Source organism: Cervus canadensis, chromosome 24 (assembly GCF_019320065.1).
Source record: "Cervus canadensis isolate Bull #8, Minnesota chromosome 24, ASM1932006v1, whole genome shotgun sequence".
NCBI lineage: Eukaryota > Metazoa > Chordata > Mammalia > Artiodactyla > Cervidae > Cervus > Cervus canadensis.
Window position 1 is genome coordinate 31715164 of NC_057409.1, and position 22740 is coordinate 31737903.

The 22740-nt window shown below is 41.4% G+C and overlaps 1 protein-coding gene across 2 annotated transcripts in view; it reads left to right on the forward strand.

Moving 5' to 3' along the window:
* The first annotated feature begins 3167 nt into the window (after positions 1-3167).
* Positions 3168-22740, forward strand: part of BARD1 (BRCA1 associated RING domain 1) — an 84197-nt gene continuing 64624 nt past the window's right edge. Inside the window, exons 1-2 of one of the 2 annotated variants that reach the window (XM_043445517.1) lie at positions 3168-3443; positions 18268-18324. In XM_043445517.1, coding sequence (XP_043301452.1) covers positions 3301-3443; positions 18268-18324 — 200 coding nt within the window. In that variant the 5' untranslated portion in view covers positions 3168-3300. The remainder of the gene's footprint in view (positions 3444-18267; positions 18325-22740) is intronic. The other variant, XM_043445518.1, reaches the window with a different exon arrangement.

The following is a 22740-nucleotide window of genomic DNA, read 5'->3' on the forward strand; positions in this document are numbered from 1 at the left end:
ATGGACTGTAGCCCTCCAGACTCCTCTGTCCATGGGATTTCCCAAGCGAAAATACTGGAGTGGGTTGTTTTTTCCTTCTCCTGGGGATCTTCCCAACTCAGAGATTGAACCTGGGCCTCTTATATTGCAGGCAATCTCCTGCATTCCTGGCAGATTCTTTACTGACTGAGCCACTGGGGAAGACCTATGGAGCAGTTGTAGAGGGAAGGAAAAAAGAAACAAACAGGAGAAAGACCTCATTGCACCTGCATCATAATTCACTTAATAGCACTGTGACTAGACCAGTAACAATTATTTGGTTCTCAAAGCATTTGACCAAAATGTGAAATTTTCATTTACTCTGATCACAAAGTAAAGTATGCCCTGATAAAAAATAAAAGGCATCTGATAAAAGTATTCAATGTATTTTAGGATAAGTAAAGCATTCACAGTACCAGTCATCTTCACATTACTTTTGAGTACTCATGATGTAGGTGATTTTACATTTATCTCATTTAATAATCTTACAAATCTACAGGATAAATCCCTATTTTGCGAATAAGGAAACAAATTCCCAGAGAACTTAAGACTTGGTTTAAATCACACAGTTATTCAGTAGAGGAAGTGGGATTAGAAGTAGGACTGTCTGAGATGAATGGACAAAGACCATCTGGTACATATCTACAATGGGATACCACTCAGCCATAAAAAAGAAAGCAATAATGCCATTAGCAGAAATATGGAAGGATCTAGAGATTATCAACTAAGTGAAGTCAGAAAGAGAAAGACAAATATCATATGATAACACTTTGTGTAATCTAAAGTACAACATAAATGAAACAGAAACAGACATTAAGAACAGACCTCTGGATACCAAGGGGGAGCGGGTTTGTGGGGAGGGTCTGAGACTTTGGGGTTAGCAGATGCAAACTATTACATATAGAATGAATAGACAATAAGGTCCTACTTCATGGCACAGGGTGTTATATTCAATATCCTGTGATAAATCATAATGGAAAAGAACATAAAAAAGAATATCTATATATATGAAAAGTGTTGAAAGTGTCAGTCTCTCAGTTGTGTCCGACTCTTTTCCACCTCATGGACTGGAGCTGCCAAGTTCTTCTGTCTATGGAATTCTCCAGGCAAGAATACTGGAGTGGATAGCCATTCCCTTCTCCCGGGGATGTTCCTGACCTGGGGTTCAAACCTGGGTTTCCCGAATGACAGGCAGATCCTTTACCTTCTGAGTCACCAGGGAAGCCACAGAAGAAATTAATACAACACTGTAAATCAACTATACTTCAATAACATTTTTTAAATTTATGATTAAAAAGACTGGCTCCTGAAATTGCCAACTAATTCTCTAAGTTCATTTAACATTTTAAGTTTGCTAAAACTTGATTTGTCTGCAAATTGTAAACAATGGCTTAACAGGGTTAAAAATCAAGGATTAACTTCTTGGCTACCCCTGAACTTAAATATATTAATAAATATATTATTTATTAATATAACTGCTCACTTGTGCCTGACTGTGCAACCCCACGGACTGCAGCCCACCAAGCTCCTCTGCCCATGGGATTATCCCAGCAAGAATACTGGAATAGGTTGCCATATCCTCCTCCAGGGTATATTAATAAATGTTTTAGGCCACAATGAAAAAAATTATTATAAGAAAGAATATACTTATAAATTTTTTGAAATTTATAACATATAAATGTAAATATATACTTATATATAAATAGAAATATATGAATAATATGTATTTACATGTAATTTATATGGCTTCCCTGGTGGCTCAGACGGTAAAGAATCCACCTGCAATGTGGGAGACCTGGGTCTGATCCCTGGGTTGGGAAGATCCCCTCCACTACCCACTCCAGTATTCTTGCCTGGAGAATCCTATGGACAGAGGAGCCTGATGGGCTACAATCCATAGGGATGCAAAGAGTTAGACACGACTGAGTGACTAAGCACATAATTTATATATATATACATATGTGTATATATATGTGTGTGCTTAGTTTCCCTTGCTATCATAGGTCAGTTAAAATCTTTAGTTTTCTCCTTCCACTTCTACTAACCATGGGTTTATTTGGAAATGTTTTAGACAGTTGCAGTGTAGCTTAAAGATTGAAGGGGACTTGGGGGGACACCGGGGAATCAGCTAGAAGGTGATGGGGGAAAATCTAGGCGAAAATGATACAACTGGACCTGTAAGACAGAAATGGGAAAATTTGAGAGTAAGTTGGGAGGGGGGGCGGGAATGCAAAGATTTGGCAGTGGAGTGGATGGGGAACGGGGTGAAGGGGTGAGTAGTAGTTAGTGTCTGTATATATCTAAGTGAAGTTGCTCAGTCGTGTGCGATTCTTTGCAATCCCATGAACCGTAACCTACCAGGCTCCTCTGTCCGTGGAATTTTCCAGGCAAGAGTACTGGAGTGGGTAGCCATTTCCTTCTCCAGGGGATCTTCCCGACCCGGATATAGAACCCAAGTCTCCCGCATTGCAGGCGGACGCTTTACCCTCTGAGCCACTGGGAAAGCCCATCTGTATATATGGCTATCACAGAAAAGCCTGGGGTGGGGGTGGAAGAGGAAGTGGGGAAAGAAAAGAAAGATACTTTCTTAGGAATCAGAGAGGCATCTTCAGTGTCACAGCAAAGCTTTTCCAAACAAAGCAACTGTCGAAATAGCACTCCTTATAGGGCTTCCCTGGTGGCTCAGACGGTAAAGAATTCGCCTGCCAATGAGGAGACCCTGGATCCACCCCTGGGTCCGGAAGATCCCCTGGAGGAGGGCATGGCAACCCACTCCAGTTATCTTGCCTGGAAAATCCCATGGACAGAGGAGCCTGGCGGGCTACAGTACACGGAGGTTGCAAAGAGACACGACTGAGCGAATCACATAGATAATACTTGAAACTTCTCAGCATGTGACTTTCCATTGATTAAATTCAGTGAAAGTTCCTTTGAATCTTCTCAGTTTTTTGCATTTATCCCTCCAGACAGCCTGTGGCCCCGCCCCCTTTCCGGCCAACACATGGGTCCAGCTGCGGCCGCTCCCCTAGCCTAGGCCCCGCCCCACCGGCTAGCGTGCCCCTACTTTTGGCGCGTTTCGGCCTTGCCCCGCCCACCCCGCGCGCCCCGCGCCCCGCCCACCCCGCGCGCGCCCCGCCCCCTAGGCGTCCCGCTGGCCCAGACCTAGGAACTGCTTGGGCTTGGGGGCAAGGAGTCGGGTCGCGGGTCTCCGGTGTCTCGGAGGTTGCCCGAGCTCTCCCAGCCTCCCGCCTTCGGAGGAGCCTACCCCGCGAGGGCGGGGCGATGCAGGGGAACCGGCAGCCGAGGGTCCGCTCCGGGAACCAGCCTCATCCCGCGCCCGCCATGAAGCCGGCGGGCAGCGGGGCCTGGGCCCACAGCCGCGCCGCACTTGACCGGCTGGAGAAGCTGCTGCGCTGCTCACGCTGGTAAAGACCGACTCTCGAGGGGGCTGCCGGGAGGGTCGCGGCGTGGCCAGGGGGCTCCTCAAACCTCCGATTTCCTCCTCTCATTCCCGCTCCCCTTCCCGCCCCCTGTTTGGGCGGGCGAGTAGTGTTAGTACCTGCCCAGGGATCTGGCGTGCTGCAGCCTAGGGGGTCGCGAAGAGTTCCACGCTACTTACGACTACAGGGATCTGGTGTTCGTTCTCCCCAGTCTGGCCCCCATTCAGTCCTTTCCCGGAGACTTTCTGTCTTTCAGTTTGCACCAAACACCGTCTAAGATGGTAGTTTTTGAACTTTAGCGGGCAAAAGAGTCTAGAGGTGTGGCTAAACAGGAGGATCCCAGTTCCCGCCTCCAGAGTTTGAATCGGTTAGGGCTGAGGCTTCTGCACTGTTCACCTTGCCCCTGGTTCTTGTGTCCAGGGTAATTTCAGAACCTTAGGCCCAGGGCTGTAAGGTTTGAAGAGGCCTGCTAAATATAAAGCTGCAGTCACTTTGCTGAACTGGCCCCTTTGACCAGTTCTCCGTCGCAGCCTTATTTGGGGAGGGGAAGTTTTGGGTACCCTTGTTGACAATTGACTGAAGATGCCAGTGTAATGGACACTGCCAATTGCTCATTCAATTCCACATTTCCTTGGTTTGATCAAAGACTGTGTGGTTTGGGATTCCAGCTCCTAGAGATGCTATGTGTTATTAACTTTTGCTTATTTCCCTTCATACTGTTACACCATAGGAATCCTTTCATTTCAAGGTTTTCATTCCATCATTTTTGTGTCTGGTACTCCTTGCTTCTCCTTTTCCTGTAGTTTCTCCTAATATAGAGGTCAAGAAGGTTTATAAAAACAGAAAAGGGTTTGTCTCACTTTTCGTGCTCAAAAATCATTTATTGAGCCCCTGCTGCGTGCACATCGCAGTATTTCTGCATCACTATCACTCTGGCAGCTGTTCTCTCTGCTTGTGACTGTTCTGTCATATTTCTTTTTTGGACTTTGTTTTCTCACTGTGATTTCCAACTTGCAGAACTTAGTTGTACAGAAAGCATAAGTAATATAGCAACTTCTTCAAATTGAAAGGACTTAACTGTCAGAGTTTTGTACTTATATTTTGTTTTACAAAAACTTAAACACTTGTGACGAAATGACATCATAACACTCTAGAAAAGTGGCATGTTTGTACATGAAGACATTCTGAGTATGTGTGTTTTCCCATAGTTCACAGGTCATCCATCTGAGAATAAAAAATTTCAAACAAACCGGCTCTGCCAGTTGTTAAAACAGAAGCAACTTTGACTTTATTTGCAATGAAAATGACAATATTTTCATTGACTTTAAAATAAGTCAATGAAAGTTAGACATTCAGATGGTACATTTCAGCATGGAAGGCGTGAGGATAGCAGCATGTTGCTTCACTAGACAGTAGAGTTCGACTATTGGGGTGGCCACTGTGGTGATTATCATAGAACAAGTGATTGACAATAGTTGTCTTTTTTTTTTTTTTTAATTTGGCTGCATTCAGTCTTAGTTGCTTCACCTGGGACCTTTTTCTTTTTTTGTTTTGTTATGTGGGAGATCTTTCCTTGGCGGCACATGGGGTCAGTAGTTGAGTCACTTGTGGGCTTAGTTGCTGCAAAACTTGTGGGATCTTAGCTACCCAACCAGGGATGGAATGCGATGCATTCCCTGCATCGCAAGGCAGATTCTTAACCACTGGACATCAGGGAAGTCCTACAAGTGTCTTATAAAAATGCAAAAATACAGCCTGCTTGCTGAATGGTTTGGGGGAAGGTGGACAAAAGAGGTAATCTATGGGAATAACCTATAGGTTGTCCTCAAATCTAATAAGGCCAGTTTCAGTTTTATCCCCACCAGTATTTTTCCAGTTTTACTAAAGTGAGCAAACAATAAGAGCCAAAAGACTGAAAGTAGACATCAGTAATTAGGTCCAGACTTTTAATACAACTCATCCTGCATGGTTAATAATATTTAGCTCCAGTGATTGAAAACAAAAAATTAATATGTGAACCACTGATGGATTAACTAAATCTTAGCTATTCCTTTTGTGCTTGTTTTAACATAGGGCTCTGCAAACTCTAAGAGTCATATGGTACATATTTAAGGCTTTGCTGGCCACACACTGTCTGTTCTTTTATTTTTTACAACCCTTAAAAACATAAAAAAATTCTTTATTTTATTTTATTTTATTTATTTTTTATTAGTTGGAGGCTAATTACTTCACAACATTTCAGTGGGTTTTGTCATACATTGATATGAATCAGCCATAGATTTACACGTATTCCCCATCCCGATTTTTTAATGAAAGGTTGTTGTTGAACGATAAGACACGGGATTCTTGGCCTCCGGAGGAGATGAATTCAATCCGGGGCCAGAGACGAGGCTGGATCGCTCAGAGCTTTTGTGTAATAAAGTTTTATTAAAGTATAAAGGAGATAGAGAAAGCTTCTAACATAGGCATCAGAAGGGGGCAAAAGAGTACCCCCTTTGCTAGTGTTAGCAATGGAGTTATATACTCTGCAATGAATCCAAAGAATGTCTGGAGGTTGCAAAGACCTCACCAGACCTACTCTCATAATTTACATTTTAAGATAACAGAGTTGGCCAGAAGGTTTAATCCAAAGATTGTCCTCAGGCAGGATACATCCTTGTAAAGACCAGACCTACTCCCATAATTTATGTTTTAAGATAACAGAATTAGCCAGAGGGTTTAATCCAAAGACTGTCCTCAGGCAGGATACATTATTGTTATATAATCCTAAGGAATGTAGAGGAAAAAAGGTAAAAAAGTTTGTCCTTTCTTCCTCCTTGAATGTCCCAGACCTCTCTCTCCTTGGGGACCCCTAGACTTATCAACCTGCCTAGGAAATGACTCTCTCATTAGCTCGAAGGCTGTACAAAAACAGGCTTGATTTGGTGCATAGGCAGTAGTTTGCAAAACTATGTTAAAACATCTTAAGGTTAAAAAATCCTTTTTGATGGGAAATTTAGTGTCAAATGGGGTTTAGTGTTTAGAAATGATCAGTGTTCCTCTTCCTGTCATTGCACATTTGACATTGTCTGTGGCGAGTAAAGTATGGGAGAAAACCAGCCCAGTCTTCCCACTTAGGCTTTGTCTAGTGGCTGTATCATAGCTTGAAAGGAGCAACTCAGGATGTCCTGCTTCTTGCTTTTGCTGCGCATCATTCAAAACAACGTCATATTATCTGCAGTTGTGTGTCAGTATGTCCTTTTTATAGAGCTTCACAGTTTTACCCAGTGGGCTAGTGATTACCCCAATTACCCTGCATTCAGCTTGCAGCTGTTATCCATCTCCCTGTTCCCAGCTGTCACCTGTCCTGTGTAGCACATTGTATCTGTTTTGGAGCAAGCATTACTGGTGGGTGAGGGTGGATTGGCTACATTACAGGGCATCCTTTCTTGACCTTTAACATGAGTGTGACTTCAAGGCGAAGCTGATGAAATTGTTCAAGAGGCCAGATGTGACATGCCTCACAACTAGATAGTAGCTATTTAAAGATTTGGAAAAATGGTGACAGAAAGACTGTCGGTTTGAGAGACTGACAGAAAGCATGAGAATAATGTGTTCCTAAAGGAAGTAGGAATTAGGAAATGTAGTGGGAAAGCCCAGGTGTCATTCATTTGTCACTGTTTTGTGAGTTAATATAATTAAATACCTCTTGATATATTTTTTTGGTGGGTGTTGGAGTTTAGCATCTAACACAATTTTAACTTGGAATTCTAGTGACTTTGTAAAAAATTGAAGTGTAGTTGATTTACCACGTGTATTAGTGTCTGGTGGACAGCAAAGTGATTCAGTTATCATATATGTACATTTGTTCATATTTTCCATTATGGTTTATTACCATAAACCATTGATATTGAATATTCTCTGTGTTGTACTATAGGTCCTTATTCTAATGATTTTTTAAATCAACTTTTAGTAAAAAGTAAAAGCATAGTTTCGTGTTTTTTAAGATAGGTGATTTTATTTTTCTAAATTATCTCATCATTTTATTAATAGTAAAGGTGGTTGACATTGTTTTGAAGTTGCATAGCTTAGTGGTTAAGAGAATGGATTTTGGATCCTGGCTTCACATCCTGGCCCAGTGATTTTGGACAAATTATTTCATCTTTATATGTTTCCTTTTCTTCATCTGTGAGATTAGTTAGTAGTAGTTTTTTACTTTGTAAATTTGTTAAGGGAATTAAATGCGTTAATATTTATAAGGTACTCAGAGCAGTGTGTGTTCTGTTTGAATTGCTATATGGATGCTTGTAAAATAAAGGATCTGGAATTTGTCTTTCTTCACTAGTTCTGATTGTTCAGAGGCATTTTTACAGGCCATCGATCCTTTGATGGGATGATTATTGCCTTCATTGTTAGGACAATGAGCAACCGCTGAGGCACTACCTGTGTGCCCTGATGCTTTCCACCCTCAAGGAGGGTATCTTTAGCTGTAAGAGGTGAAATGTGTTACCTAATACACAATCTAGGGTGAATTAGGGGCTGCAGAAATGAGTACTTGTGTAGGCTAATGGAGGAAAGCTTCCTGGGCTTTTGAATTGGGATTTGGATAGACTTTTATAGGTGGAGCCGGATAGATTATAACAAATGAAAATATGCTAAAAAGTATATAGAATAACAAGGGAGTGAGTCAGGTGGGCAGAGTTAGGACAAGGTCAGATCCTAGATTAGAAGCATTGTTACTCCCTAAGGAAAGCCACTTATCAACCTTTCCCTGGACTCTGGCATCCTCATAAGTAAAATGAGGAAAACGGATGACTTGATTTTTCAAACTCTTTCCTATTCTCAGATTCTGGAATTATTAGCGTGTTTTGGATGCAAAATATCATTTAAAACTTTTTAGTGAAGTTGGATATACACATAGAAAAGGGCACAAACCATTGTATCATGTCCTCCAAATTGTGGGATTTGTTTACTTCTGTGATATTTTGATTTCTTTGATTGACACCTGTCTCTTTCACTTATACTACACATTTCATAAGGGTAGGTTCACATTTGCAGCCACAGTGTTGGACATATAGTTTCTTAGTGTTTGTTAAATTAAGGTATTAAAGCATTTAGGTTAAGGTTACATTGCAGGTGGAAGTACCAGAGGATGTTGTTAGTTCATTTGAAATGCCAGGAATCCTCTATAGGTTCCTGGGGGATAATTACCCATAGTAAACATCGACTAAGGCTTCATCATCACATCCGGTCCCATCATTTCATGGCAAATAGATGGGGAAACAATGGAGACAGTGACAGACTTTATTTTCTTGGGCACCCCAAATCACTACGGGTGGTGACTGCAGTTATGAAATTCAAAGATGCTTGCTCCTTGGAAGAAAAGCTATGACAAACCTAGACAGCATGTTAAAAAGCAGAGACATTACTTTGCTGACAAAGGTCTGTATAGTCAAAGCTATGGTTTTTCCAGTGGTCATGTACAGATGTGAGAGTTGGACCATAAGGAAGGCTGAAAGCTGAAGAATTGATGCTTTTGAACTGTGGTGCTGGAGAAGACTCTTAGAGTCCCTTGGACTGCAGGGAGATCAAACCAGTCAATTCTAAAAGAAGTCAGTCCTGAATATTCGTTGGGAAGACCCATGCTGAAGCTCCAATACTTTGGCCATCTAATCCAAAGAGCCCAATCATTGTAAAAGACCGTGATGCTGGGAAACATTGAAGGCAGGAGAAGAGGATGACAGAGTATAAGATGGTTGGATGGCATAACAGACTTTGCTGCAGTCCCAAGGGGTTGCAAAAAGCTGGACAGGAGTTAGCAACTGAACAACAACAAGAACAACAACGCTTCAGGGCACATGCAAAGGCGCAGGTCTTTTCCCTAGGGATTTAGGGCTAGAACCAGGACATGCACAGTCCTGTGACAGGCTACACAGACTTGATGTTATTTAGGGCTTGTGACTGCTAGGGAAACTTACCAGACACATTGAGCACCCTTTAGTTACTGACCCCTGTAGCAGAGGAGATGGTCTTGCAAGTGAAGTTACTGTTATGCAGGTCTGGGCCTGAGGAGAGTTTCAGGCTCAGAGTTCAAATTTGAAAGTTACCAGCAAATACATGGCAATCGAAAGCATACTCCTGGAAGTGAGTGGGAAAGAGGGTATAAAAATGTCGACTTAAAAAGTCACAACCTAGAATTTGAGAGTTATGTTTTATTCGGTGGGAATTTTTAGCATAGAAGTTGCAACAAAAGGTGGGTAGTCTGAATATCAAAAGTATTTTTGTGAATTAAAACTAGATATCTCAGGTTAAGGAATTTAGCACTTTTCTAAAGTGCTGCACTCAATATGCCAGCAAATTGGGAACACTCAGCAGTGGCCACAGGACTGGAAAAGGTCAGTTTTCATTCCAATCCCTAAGAAAGGCAATGCCAAAGAATGCTCAAACTACTGCACAATTGCACTCATCTCACATGCTAGTAAAGTAATGCTCAAAATTCTCCAAGCCAGGCTTCAGCAATACATGAACCGAGAACTTCCAGATGTTCAAGCTGGTTTTAGAAAAGGCAGAGGAACCAGAGATCAAATTGCCAATATCCGTTGGATCACTGAAAAAGCAAGAGAGTTCCAGAAAAACATCTATTTCTGCTTTATTGACTATGCGAAAGCCTTCGACTGTGTGGATCACAATAAACTGTGGAAAATTCTGAAAGAGATGGGAATACCAGACCACCTGACCTGCCTCTTGAGAAACCTGTATGCAGGTCAGGAAGCAGCAGTTAGAACTGGACATGGAACAACAGACTGGTTCCAAATAGGAAAAGGAGTACGTCAAGGCTGTATGTTGTCACCCTGCTTATTTAACTTATATGCAGAGTACATCATGAGAACCGCTGGGCTGGAGGAAGCACAAGCTGGAATCAAGATTGCCGGGAGAAATATTAATCATCTCAGATATGCAGATAACACCACCCTTATGGCAGAAAGTGAAGAGGAACTAAAAAGCCTCTTGGTGAAAGTGAAAGAGGAGAGTGAAAAAGTTGGCTTAAAGCTTAACATTCAGAAAACTAAGATCATGGCATCCAGTCCCATCACTTCATGGGAAATAGATGGAGAGACAGTGGAAACTGTGTCAGACTTTATTTTTTTGGGCTCCAAAATCACTGGATGGTGACTGTAGCCATGAAATTAAAAAGACGCTTACTTCTTGGAAGGAAAGTTATGACCAACCTAGATAGCATATTAAAAAGCAGAGACATTACTTTGCCAACAAAGGTCCATCTGGTCAAGGCTATGGTTTTTCCAGTGGTCATGTGTGGATGTGAGAGTTGGTCTGTGAAGAAAGCTGAGCGCCGAAAAATTGATGGTTTTGAACTGTGGTATTGGAGAAGACTCTTGAGAGTCCCTTGGCCTGCAAGGAGATCCAACCAGTCCATCCTAAAGGAGATCAGTCCTGAGTGTTCATTGCAAGGACTGATGCTGAAGCTGAAACTCCAATACTTTGGCCACTTGATGCGAAGAGTTGACTCGTTGGAAAAGACCCTGATGCTGGGAGGGATTGGGGGCAGGAGGAGTAGGGGACGACAGAGGATGAGATGGCTGGATGGCATCACCGACTCGATGGTCATGAGTTTGAGTAAACTGCGGGAGTTGGTTATGGACAGGGAGGCCTGGTGTGCTGCGATTCATGGGGTCTCAAAGAGTCGGACATGACTGAACAACTGAACTGAACTGATGTATGGGAAGATGCATTCCCGGCTCACAGAAGTATTCCTTTCATAGGCATCTCAGCTATTTGGGGCCAGTGGCCTCTGGGCTCACTGTAGGGAGTGGCTGCAGGCTATTGACTGCTGGATTGGGGGTATTGTTTTCCCTCCTGGTTGCCCTGCTGCTGCTGCTGCTGCTAAGTCACTTCAGTCGTGTTCAACACTGTGAGACCCCATCGACGGCAACCTACCAGGCTCCCCCGTCCCTGGGATTCTTGCCTGGAGTGGGGTGCCATTGGCTTCTCTCCTAGTTGCCCTTAGGGCTCAGAAAATCAGGGTTGAAGTCGCTGACTGTGATCCTTGTTTACTATACGGCAGGAATACTCCATCTCTCAAAGGTGAATGCCTGTGTCTAAGCCGTGAAACTCAGTATTTGAACATCAGGTAGGGGAAAGAAGTGAAGTGAAGTGAAGTCGCTCAGTTGTGTCCGGCTCTTTGCGACCCCATGGACTGTAGCCTACCAGGCTCCTCCATCCATGGGATTTTCCAGGCAAGAGTACTGGAGTTGCCATTTCCTTCTCCAGGAGATCTTCCTGACCCAGGAATTGAACCCAGGTCTCCCGCTTTGTAGGCAGATGCTTTACCATCTGAGCCACCTGGTAGGGGAAGTGATACTTTAAGGACCGGAGTATCAGCAGTTACTAGATACTGTTTTACTTTGATAGAAATGGAATATATCGGAAGACAAAATAACCAAAACTGTTTGAGTTGGATATACATGATATTCTCTGTGGCTTATCTGTCTCATAATAGCAGATTCTATTCTATTAGACATTAATGTATAGAATTCTGTTAACCCCTTTGATGTTTGACTCATTGATTTATTCAATATTTATTGACACTAAATAATTAGATATGCATATGACACCAACTTATGGCAGAAAGCAAGAGTTTCTTGATGAAAGTGAAACAGGAGAGTGAAACAGTTGGCTTGAAACTCAACATTCAGTAAACAAAGATCATGGCATCCGGTCCCATCACTTCACGGCAAATAGATGGAGAAACAATGGAAACCATGAGAGACTTTATTTTGGGGGGCTCCAAAATCACTGCAGATGGTGACTGGAGCCATGAAATTAAAAGATGCTTGCTCTTTGGAAGAAAAGTTATGACCAACCTAGAGAGCATATTAAAAAGCAGATACATTACTTTGCCAGCAAAGGTCCATCTAGTCAAAGCTATGGTTTATCCAGTAGTTATGTATGGATGTGAGAGTTGGACTATAAAGAAAGCTGAGTGCCTAAGAATTGATGCTTTTGAACTGCTGTGTTGGAGGAGACTCTTGAGAGTTCCTTGGACTGCAAGGAGATGCAATCTGTCCATGTCCATCCTAAAGGAAATCAGTCCTGAATATTCAATGGAAGGACTGATGTAGAAGCTGAAACTCCAGTACTTTGCCACCTGATGTGAAGAACTGACTCATTTGAAAAGACCCTGATGCTGGGAAAGATTGAGGGCAGGAGGAGAAGGAGACAACAGAGGATGAGATGGTTGGATGGCATCACCGACTCAATGGACATGAGTTTGAGTAAGCTCTGGGAGTTGGTGATGGACAGGGAGGCCTGGTGTGCTGCAGTCCATGGGGTCGCAAAGAGTCGGACACAACTGAGCGACTGAACTGAATAATCAGACATGAATTATTTTTCCCTGTGATTTACTTGAATCTGACGTAGAGAATAACTGTGCAAAATAATATGCTTTCCTATCATTGTCCATATTCCTTTATTTGCTAGCAATTTTATTTTTTCCCCTCAAGAAAAAAACCCAGGTTGTTTAATTAACTTGGTGAGCCTTTGCAGTTTGGTAAGTGTGTTGGTCCACGCTTAAAAACAGCATGGGGATTTTCTGAAATGCATGAGCACTGTAGTAGCTGTCTTTGTTTTGTTGTTATTTAGTCGCTAAATCAGGTCCTTCTCTTTTGCGACCCCATTGACTGTAGCCCTCCAGGCTCCTCTGTGGAATTTTACAGGCAAGAATGCTGGAGTAGGTTGCCATTTTCTCCTCCAGGGGATCTTCCGGACCCAGGGAAGTCTCCTACTTGGCAGACGGATTCTTTACCTCTGAGCCACCAGGGAAGCCCAGTAGCTATCTTGCCTAATACTAAATAGCAGTTGATATCTCATGGAAACTTAGGGACCAATTCAGTTCAGAAATAGGTCTGCCTCAGTATTGTGATTGCAACTGAATTTACTTTCTTTTTCTTCTTTGCAAAGAAAATTTTCTGTCAGTAAGACTTTTTAAAAAAAATTTTGTTTTCCCTACTTATTTCTTCACTTAGTTATAATCCTCTGATTACAGGTCTTTCTAAATCAACTACATGTAAAGTAACAAAAGTATGATGGCAGATGGAAAAAAGTAAAGTAGCTGAATTTTCAAGGTGCAGAAATCCGGTTACCATGCAAATGTATTTTCTTATTCCTCTGGATTTTTTCCCCTGTATATCAGACAAAATACAGGGTGCAGATAAAATAGTATTGCTAATATAAATGCATTTTTGTATGTAGTCTTCTGCTTGATTCATTCCCTAAGGATTTATTGAAATCACATAGCACCATGCTAGGTAGGTAATGGTGTGTTGGGGAGCTCAGAAAAAATGAAAGTCAAGATTTCTTGTCTGTAGGACTACGATCTATTTGGAGACTTAAAAAAAAAAGGAATCAGGAAGATAAAATACAAAATACTTAGTTTTCAGCATTGGTTTCCAGAGCCCTGCTTGATGCCATGTGTGGAACTTTAGAATATTTTGGTCGGAAGTCACATGTTAACTTGGCTTATAAAGCTACCTGACTAGATGAGTAAGCCCCTTAGGAAGGAGTATAATGCAGTCAGCTTTGTGTCCTGTGTGTGTCTGCTGTGGGGTACAGGTTCTGCAGAAGTGAATGGTGTGGAAACAAAACTTGAAGTGTTTTTATGCTTCTTTGTTTAGTGTCACTTTCACTCTGTCATCCTGGAGAGTATCTGGAAAATGTGTTGGGCTTGAATAGTGTTGGAAGAGGAGGAACTGTTGATATATTCTAGACTGGGGACAGTCTGAGCAGTCCTCGGCTTGGCATTGGACTTAAGGTGTTTGAGAAATGTTAACAGACACTGACGGGTGTGATAAGAGCAGTTTTTGCTTTGGAGTAATCAAATTATGAAGAACTGTTTAAAACTGGGGTTTAAAACCTGAAAGTAATACATGTATATGCCAAAGAATTAAAATAACACAGTATACAGGCATTCAAGATTTGTTAAATGAATGACAAGCAAGTCTGAACCTTCTTCAAGAACCCACTGCAATCAATTACTTGTGTATCCCTTAAGTGGTTCTCCATTTGTATAAGCGCTTTGTACCTCAGATGAGAGGATACCAATCAGGTAGATGTATCATGATTTATTTAACCATTTCCTTGGTAGAAATTTAGTTTCCAGTCTTGTGCTATATAAACACAAGACTTAGCCTAGAGTGAATGTCCTTGTCCATGTGTCTTTACATGTAAAATTTTAAAATTGAAATTATGCCTGAACACAGTTGACAAAATCAATGACTGAACTACTGTAATGAAACATTCTTTTGCCTCATTCCTGTCACCTTTGAGTTCTGTACTCCAGGTGCAGCCTCTTTCATCCCTTAGTTCTTTTAACTTCCACGTGACCAAATGCGTTTCTATTGCTAGTTCTAGATTTTTTTCCATTTTGGACATTATTTGTTTATTTCCTAACTTCCTACTCTGAAAGATGACTTTTCTGATTACCAATGATCAACTTTCTACTGTGGAAGATGACTGGATATCGTATTCAAAGTACAAAATAATTTTTAGTCATTACTGTGAAGACCTAATGTCCATTGTCTGCCTTGAGATGACTTGTGCTATTCTGAATTCTTTAAAAAAATATGTATGTATATATATCTAACATTTTATCTTAGTCTCTGGAAGCTTTTGGTATCTTGTTTAGATAGATATCTTTACTGTTTTGAAGTTTCAGTTTTGCAAGCTTCTGAGATTATCTGAAAAATAACTTGCTGGCAGTAGAATAGTTGAGTTAAAGTTTGGCACATTTAAAATTTTGATAGGTATTGTCTGGTTGTAATAAGAATTCTTTTATTCCAGAGAGTCTTCTCAGCGGAGCTCTAGACATTTGAGGAAGTCTCACTTTTGACAGAAATTGGTGTCACCTTCTGTGTAGCGAATCTATTCTTTGAGCTCTTCTGTTAGAATTCTTTTGAACTACTTCCAGCTTTGGCTATAACACTCCTCTCCCTGCTCCTTCCCCTAACTCATACATGAATGCACTTTTCATTCACTCTCCCACTGTCTTTTCTCATTTAACAGCAATAAAAAATATTTTCAAGGTCATTAATTAAAATAATTACTATAGTTGACCAGTTATTTATAGTACTGGATTCATTTCTAATTGCACTGTAGTATCTTGTTGCTGGGGTGAAGGGTAAGAACTGTAGATCAAGAAATTCATTTTAGGAAGGAAATTTATGTTTATAAATAGAATCAAGTCATTGAGTCAAGTATTGGCAGAGAAAGCCAGAAGGCTCTGGGAGGGTACACCTCCATTGAGAAATAGGAAAAGAAACAACTAAGGAAGTATTGAACTCAGCAAATTAAGAAAATTAAAACTCAGGGAAGGTTTCAGGAAAGAAGGTGAGGTTGATGTTATTTCACAGGGATGTCGGGGAGAATGAGGACCAAAACATGTTTTGGTGAGCAGTGTGAACAGACGGATGGGAGTTAAAGCTAGGAAGAAAAGGCAGATTAGCTCAGTGGTCCCCAGCCTCCAGGATCTAACGCCTGATAATCAGAGATGGAGCTGATGTAATAATAATAGAAATAAAATGCACAATAAACGTAATGCTCTTGAATCATCCCCAAACCCCACCCACTCCCCACTAGTGCATGGAAAAATTGCCCTCCACGAAACTAGTCCCTGTGCTATAAAGGGTTGTGGACTCCTGGATTTGCTGGTGAGATTTCTTACTTAAGATGTTAAATATACAAGAAAGGGAAGAGCTAGAGTGGAAGGGAGAGTTGGGGGTAGGGTCTAAAGGGTTTTGTTTTTTTATGTTGCAGTAGAGATTAACTTTGCATGTTTAGATGCAGCTAGAAGATGAAAGGTGGCTATAGTCATGTGAATAGACTCTTTTAGAAAGCAGGGAAGATAAGGGATCCAAGGACAAATAGAGCAGCACATTTTAAGAAGGAAGAATGACTGAAGGAGGTCTTTCCCTCTGAACCTGGAGGGTGGGGAAGTAGGAATAAATCTGGGAGGACAAAGCTCACACTGTTTGGCTTCAGTAAGATTAATGGGATTTAGAGCTTGGGCATTGCTTTAATAGTCTATTCATTTGTTTGTTTACTCACAGAACACCTACTACATCATTTTGGTAGAGATACAACGGTGAGGAAACTACCTGATGAGTTTTAGAGACAAGTTTGTATGTATTTCTGTCTTTTTTTAGTGGTTATTCAGAGCCTGAGTGCAGGCATGGAAGGAGCTGACTGGGGGCTCTGTCTAGCATTGTGGATTGGCATTCTTGAGTTTCTGAGAGGTTGGTAGAATTAGGGTGATGGTGAAGATGGTGCTGAAGCGTGTAAAACTCTGTGGCCTGGGCTGGTAGGGAATCCAAGCAGCTAATACTGAATGGAAGTCTCTCCAGGTGGAGAGCAACCTGAAGGTGGAGGTTTGGTCAGGGTGACGGGATAAAAGGGAGGGGGGATATTATGATAAGAGGACGTTTGGTCACAAAACTTTTGAGATCTCAGAGGCAAAGCTTGTAATGAAGTAGAGTTTAACACACTTATTCGGAGATCAGAGGTTAGGTTTGGTAGCTCGAATAATATTATAGGACTAGCGTGAGCATTGTAGCAGAGATCATCTGAATTGCCAGAAGTTGCCGGCACCAGTCATATTTTTGTCACTTTGTTCTATGTAGTGTGATAGAGAAATCAGATGTTCTGAGTTTTTAAAAAGTGATGGGTTTTATAATGTCAGTGAGCACCATTTTCAATATCTTGAGAATAACATTGTGGGTGTGCTCTGTTTTTAGCACTCTTGCTGGAAAGCTCAATTTCACTTTAATGTTCATATCTATTAAAATGTGCAGTGTGATGCATTTGATCTTTCAAGAAACTTAGAGAGCTATTTTTATTGATACGTGAGATGTGTGCAGAGATAATTGGATAATAATGATGTAAATACCTAAAGGTCCTAGGGTTAGTATAATAAACTAGAAAAAGTTCATTTTTAAAAAGCTTTACTTCTGTTTTTTCTTACTTCATTACGCCCTCTGACTTTAATGACTTGATCTGTGTTTATTAGTTAAGTAGCTTTACCTTCTTAGGATTATCAAACTTAGCAGGTGTTTTTTGATGGACAATGCTGGGGATACTTAATTTTCTGCAGACCGCCAACCTGACAATTCCTATTCCCGGTTGCTTTAAAGAATAAAACAATTTCCTGTAAGTAGAAAGAATAGCTGCATTTCTGAAAAGACATCTGTAAAAAATAGATGGCTACTTGACAACAACTGGAAAGCAATTTTTTTTAATGGGAAACCATAAATTTTTATGGTCAAGGGGACCAGATGTCCTATTTTTCTATGACAGTCTTGGTTTACACTTGCTATTCTATCCAGTTATCACTGCCCTTCACTCTCAGAAGTATTTTCATTTGGACAATACACTGTATAGTCATTCTATTTGTGGGTCTCATTTTGAGATTTATGGTCTACACTTTGAATCATGAATTGAAAGAAGTGGCCAGTGGTTGGTTTTATTTGAAAGAGGTTCAGAGATATTGAGCAAAGTTGCTTCTTTCTATGATTTCTCAGCATATGCATTATAAAAAGTGTTACAGTTTGTCCTGAGTTCAGTAGTTGCTATTTGAATTCAGCAGATGTGTGATGAGACAGTATTTAATCAGGGAGTTACAGCCTTTCAAATGAATATGACCTTAATATCTTACGTTTTGAGAAACAAGTACAGTAGTGTTGGGTCTTGGACTCGTGAAACGTTGGGTAAAAAAATGTTTAACAGTGACCTAAGTCTTGATTATTTTTCTTTCTTCAAACAGCACTAATATTCTGAGGGAGCCTGTGTGCTTAGGCGGATGTGAGCACATCTTCTGTAGGTAAGTAATGGTGGCTTATGATAGATAGACACACACGTTTAATCTAAGTGTATTTTTTTACCAAGGTAATAGTCACGTGATCATGTTGATACTAGTATTAGTTTCTGTTGTATAACTCTCATGGACTGCGAAATGACTTAATGTACATTATCTCCTTTTGATCCTTTTATTTGTCTTAATTTACAAATCAGAAGCTAAAAGGTCAAAGAGGGTAACTTATCCACTGGTACAAAGCTTAGAAAATAGCTTTACTGTTTGGGGAGAAAGTTTGGGGGAGAAAATTAATTACTATATAATTCAAATATGCCTCTCTTACCCTTCCAGTTAATTTTGAATCTAGCCTCTGCAAATTGTGAAACCTAAGTTCTTATCATTTACTGTAGTAGTTTCTGAAGGCTGCCATAACAGTTTACCAAAAACCAGGTGACTTTGAGAACAACAGAAATTTATCGTCTCACAGTTGTGGAGGCTAGAAGTCTAATAGCGAGGTGTTAGTGAGGTTGGCCCCTTCTGAGGGAGGTAAGGGAGGTAAGAGTACCACGCCTCTCTCCTACCTTCTGGTGCAGAATCTTTGGTTTCTGGCGGTATTTCCCTTTAGAGATACATCACTCTGCTCTTAGCCTGCAAGTTCCCATGGCAGTCTCCCTCGTGTGCCTTTTGTTGTTGTTGAGTCACCAAGTCGTGTCGGACTCTGTGATTTCATGGACTGCAGTAGGCTAGGCCTCCTTGTCGCTCACCTTTTCCCAGAGTTTGCCCAAGTTCACGTCCATCACATTGGTGATGCCATCCAGCCATCTCATCTTCTGTCGCCCTCTTCTCCTTCCACCTTCAATCCTTCCCAGCATCACAGTCTTTTCCAATGAGTGGGCTGTCCACATCAAGTGGCCAGAGTAGACTATTTGTGTCCAAATGTCCACTTTTTATAAGACTAAGAATACCGGTTATATTGGATTAGGGTGCTCACTCTAATGATCTCATCTACACTAGATCAGTTACAAAGACCTTGTTTCCAGATAAGGTCACAGGTCCTGGGGTTTAAGACTTAAGCATCTTTTTGTGGGGGGACACAATCCAAGCCATAACAGTTCCTATGAAATTATATCTACTAAAGCCCTGGCTGAGAGGTTAGAATGTTAGGTTTTCACCTCATCTTATTTCTTATTCAAGAGGAAATCAATTAAAGGAGTGAATGTCTTAGTTTAATTGTCTGTGAGACAGGGTTAATATATCCTCCTTTCAATCAATCTTTTAATTATTTCAAGTTATGACTGTGATTATCTGGCATGAGCAAACTGCGATATGAAGTGTAAGCACATGTGAAAGTAACGCACTGTGTCACTTGGGTGCGCTGGGGACTGTGGGAGGCGGCTGTGCTTAGGGTCCGAATCTTATTTCTATGTAGAAACACAGGTCTGCTCCATGGGGCACAGCCAGCAGGAGGATGGGGTAGGAAAAAGTATCTCTTGCCTACCTGGTAACTCCATTTGGATGACGAAGCGGGATGCCAGGCTTAGTATGTTCAGAGCAGATCTGTTGCTTGTCCTTGCCTTTACCCTGTTCCTGCCTCCGTAATCTTCATAGCAGTAAATGGTGCCATTGGGATAAATGGTACCAAAGTTGCTCAAAGCAGAAACCAGTAGGCACACCTGGCTGCTATTTTTCTTGCTTATCCCATATCATAAAGTTCTCCATTTCACCTGAAAATGCCCCCTAAGTCTTTCATTTTCCCACTTTTCTATTTCCTGTTTATGCTTTTGTCCAAGCCACCATCAAATGATCTCTCTCCAGCCTATTGTAAAACGTTCAGAGCTGGCCCCCTTCCCCATTTTCTATATTCTTGTGAGTGATCTTTTAAAAATCTGAGCCACATTCATATCATTACCACTCTTAAAATCCTTCAGGGGTTTTCTTTTACAATCAGAACACTCTGCTCTGGGGTCCACAAGACTCTGCATGGGGCAGAGCCCCTGACTGCCTCTCGGACCCGCTGTTCAGCCACCTTCTCCTTTGGGGTCATTGAACATGTCAAACTCATCCTGCCCCAGGACTTTTGCACTCACTGATTTTTCCATCTGAGCTGTACTTCTGCCAGATGTTTGTGAGGGTAGCTTTTCATCAGTTGTGTTTCAGCTCAAATATTACCTCCTCCAAACGTCTCCCATAATGCCTGTCTGAAATTCTGTCCGCCAGATTTTTGTGAGCCTAGCTTTTCATCAGTTACATTTCAGCTCAAATATTACCTCCTCCAAAAGGCCTCCAATAATGCCTATCTAAAATTTGTCTGTTCCCTGTCTCCACTCTGGAATAAGCAGATGTATTTCATTTCGGGGTTGTACTCACTGTATATAATAGATCAGTTACACATCTAGAGCATAACAAACTTGAAATTGTGTGTAAAGCATGTGTATATGTGTGTGTTCTATACCTTTAATTGGATTCTGAAGGGATCTGTGATTTAAAACAACCAATGAAAGATTAAGAGAGGCATGAGAACCATCTTAAGAGAGAAAATGGTTGTCCATATGTGAACAGAAGAAAGAACTGATTCAGTGTAGTTTTGATTCATTTTCATTATATGGTGCCAAGAATTAGGGTAGCTGTTTGTGTTTCTTGGAGATTTGGAGATATTAAAGCTGTTGACCAGTGCTGTAAATGCCGTGAGGTTTTGTTTTCATTTTGGGGAGCTGTGCTGTGCATATTGTGGAATCTCAGTTCCCTAACCAGGAATTGAACCTGGGCCATGGCAGTGCATGCCTGGAATCTTAACCACTAGGCCACCAGGGAACTCCTGCCATTCAGTTTTTTTTTTTTTAATTTAATTAATTTATTTTAATTGGAGGCTAATTACTTTACAGTATTATGGTGGTTTATGCCACATCGACATGAATCAGCCATGGGTGTACATGTGTCCCCTGATCTTGAACCCCGCTCCCTTCTCCCTCCCCACCCCATCCCTCTGGGTTGTCCCAAAGCACCGGCTTTGAGTGCCCTGCTTTATGCATTGAACTTGCACTGGTCAACCATTTTACATGTGGAAATATACATGTTTCAATGCTATTCTCAAGTCATCCTACCCTCGCCTTCTCCGACGGCCGTGCGGTTTTAAAAGATGGTTTTATATGTCGCAGTGCGGCTGAAGCCTTGGAGTCAAGGGAAGATTGGTAGGAACACAGGTTTTTATCTTACTGACATGTTCTGGCAGCTTCAGAATATCATACTTTCATGCCAGTCCCTGATAAAAGTAGTTCATGAACTCTCAGATGTAAATTTTCAAGATATGTGGCAGGGGAACCCAGACATTTTGGGCTCAAACCACTTTGCATTCTTGAAAATTGAGCCCCACAAAGAGCTTTTGTTGATGGATGTGTGTTTTTCCCATGTAAAACTGAGACATTTAAACAATACTAATTCGTTTAAAAATAATAATAATAACAATAAAAATAATAATAAACACATTGCATAGTAATATTAAAGAACTCTTTTTAAGGGAAAATAACTCTGGCAAACCAAAGACAAAATGTCAGGTTGGCACTGTTTTTACATTTTTGCAAATTTCTTTGTTTTGCTGAGTAGAAGACAGGGCTGTGGGAGGAGTCGTCTGCCTGCAGACAAGAGGGTCACAGGAAAAGGGGTGTGGTGCTGGGAGGAGATGTGGCTGTTACGGCTATTATTTTACCCCTTCCTGCTGCAGCCCATCTGGTGAAGCTAAAGAAGGGGCGGAAGGTTTATTTTTTTGTTTTTTGTTTTTTTTTTCCAAATGTGCTGTCCAGGTTGCAGAATCTCAGTTCCCCAACCAGGGACTGAAGCTGCGCCCTGGCAGTGAATGCCTGGAATCCTAACCACTCGGCCACCAGGGAACTCCCACGATGCAGTGTAGAGGGTTCTTGTTTCGGGATTCACAGATAGGTTTCGTGGGGAATTGTGAACAAAAGCTTGTGCACATCTTCATTGGAGTCACAAATGGTGTTGTTGTGTTGTGCTGTGTTTAGTTGTTTGGTCTTTGCCACCCCATGGACTGTAGCCCGCCAGGCTCCTCTGTCCATGGGGATTCTTCAGGCAAGAGTACTGCAGTGGGTTGCCATGCCCTCCTCCAGGGCATCTTCCCAACCCAGGGGTCGAACCCAGGTTTCCCGCATTACAGGCAGATTCTTTACCATCTGAGCCACCAAGAAATTTAAGAAAAGTCTTTCTAACTATGAGATTGTAACTCTTGGACAGATAATCTGAGGTCATTTAACTGAGTCTGCAGATTAAAAGTACCTGAAAGAACCAAAATCTTTCCTCAAAAACTACTTTACAAGCCTTTAGACACTTGAACACAAATAAAAGAAAAAATACCTTTACCTCTGTCTTTGCAGTAATTTTGGGGAATTTCTATGAAGCACAGTGTTAGGTTTAGAATAGGAAAGGTTCATA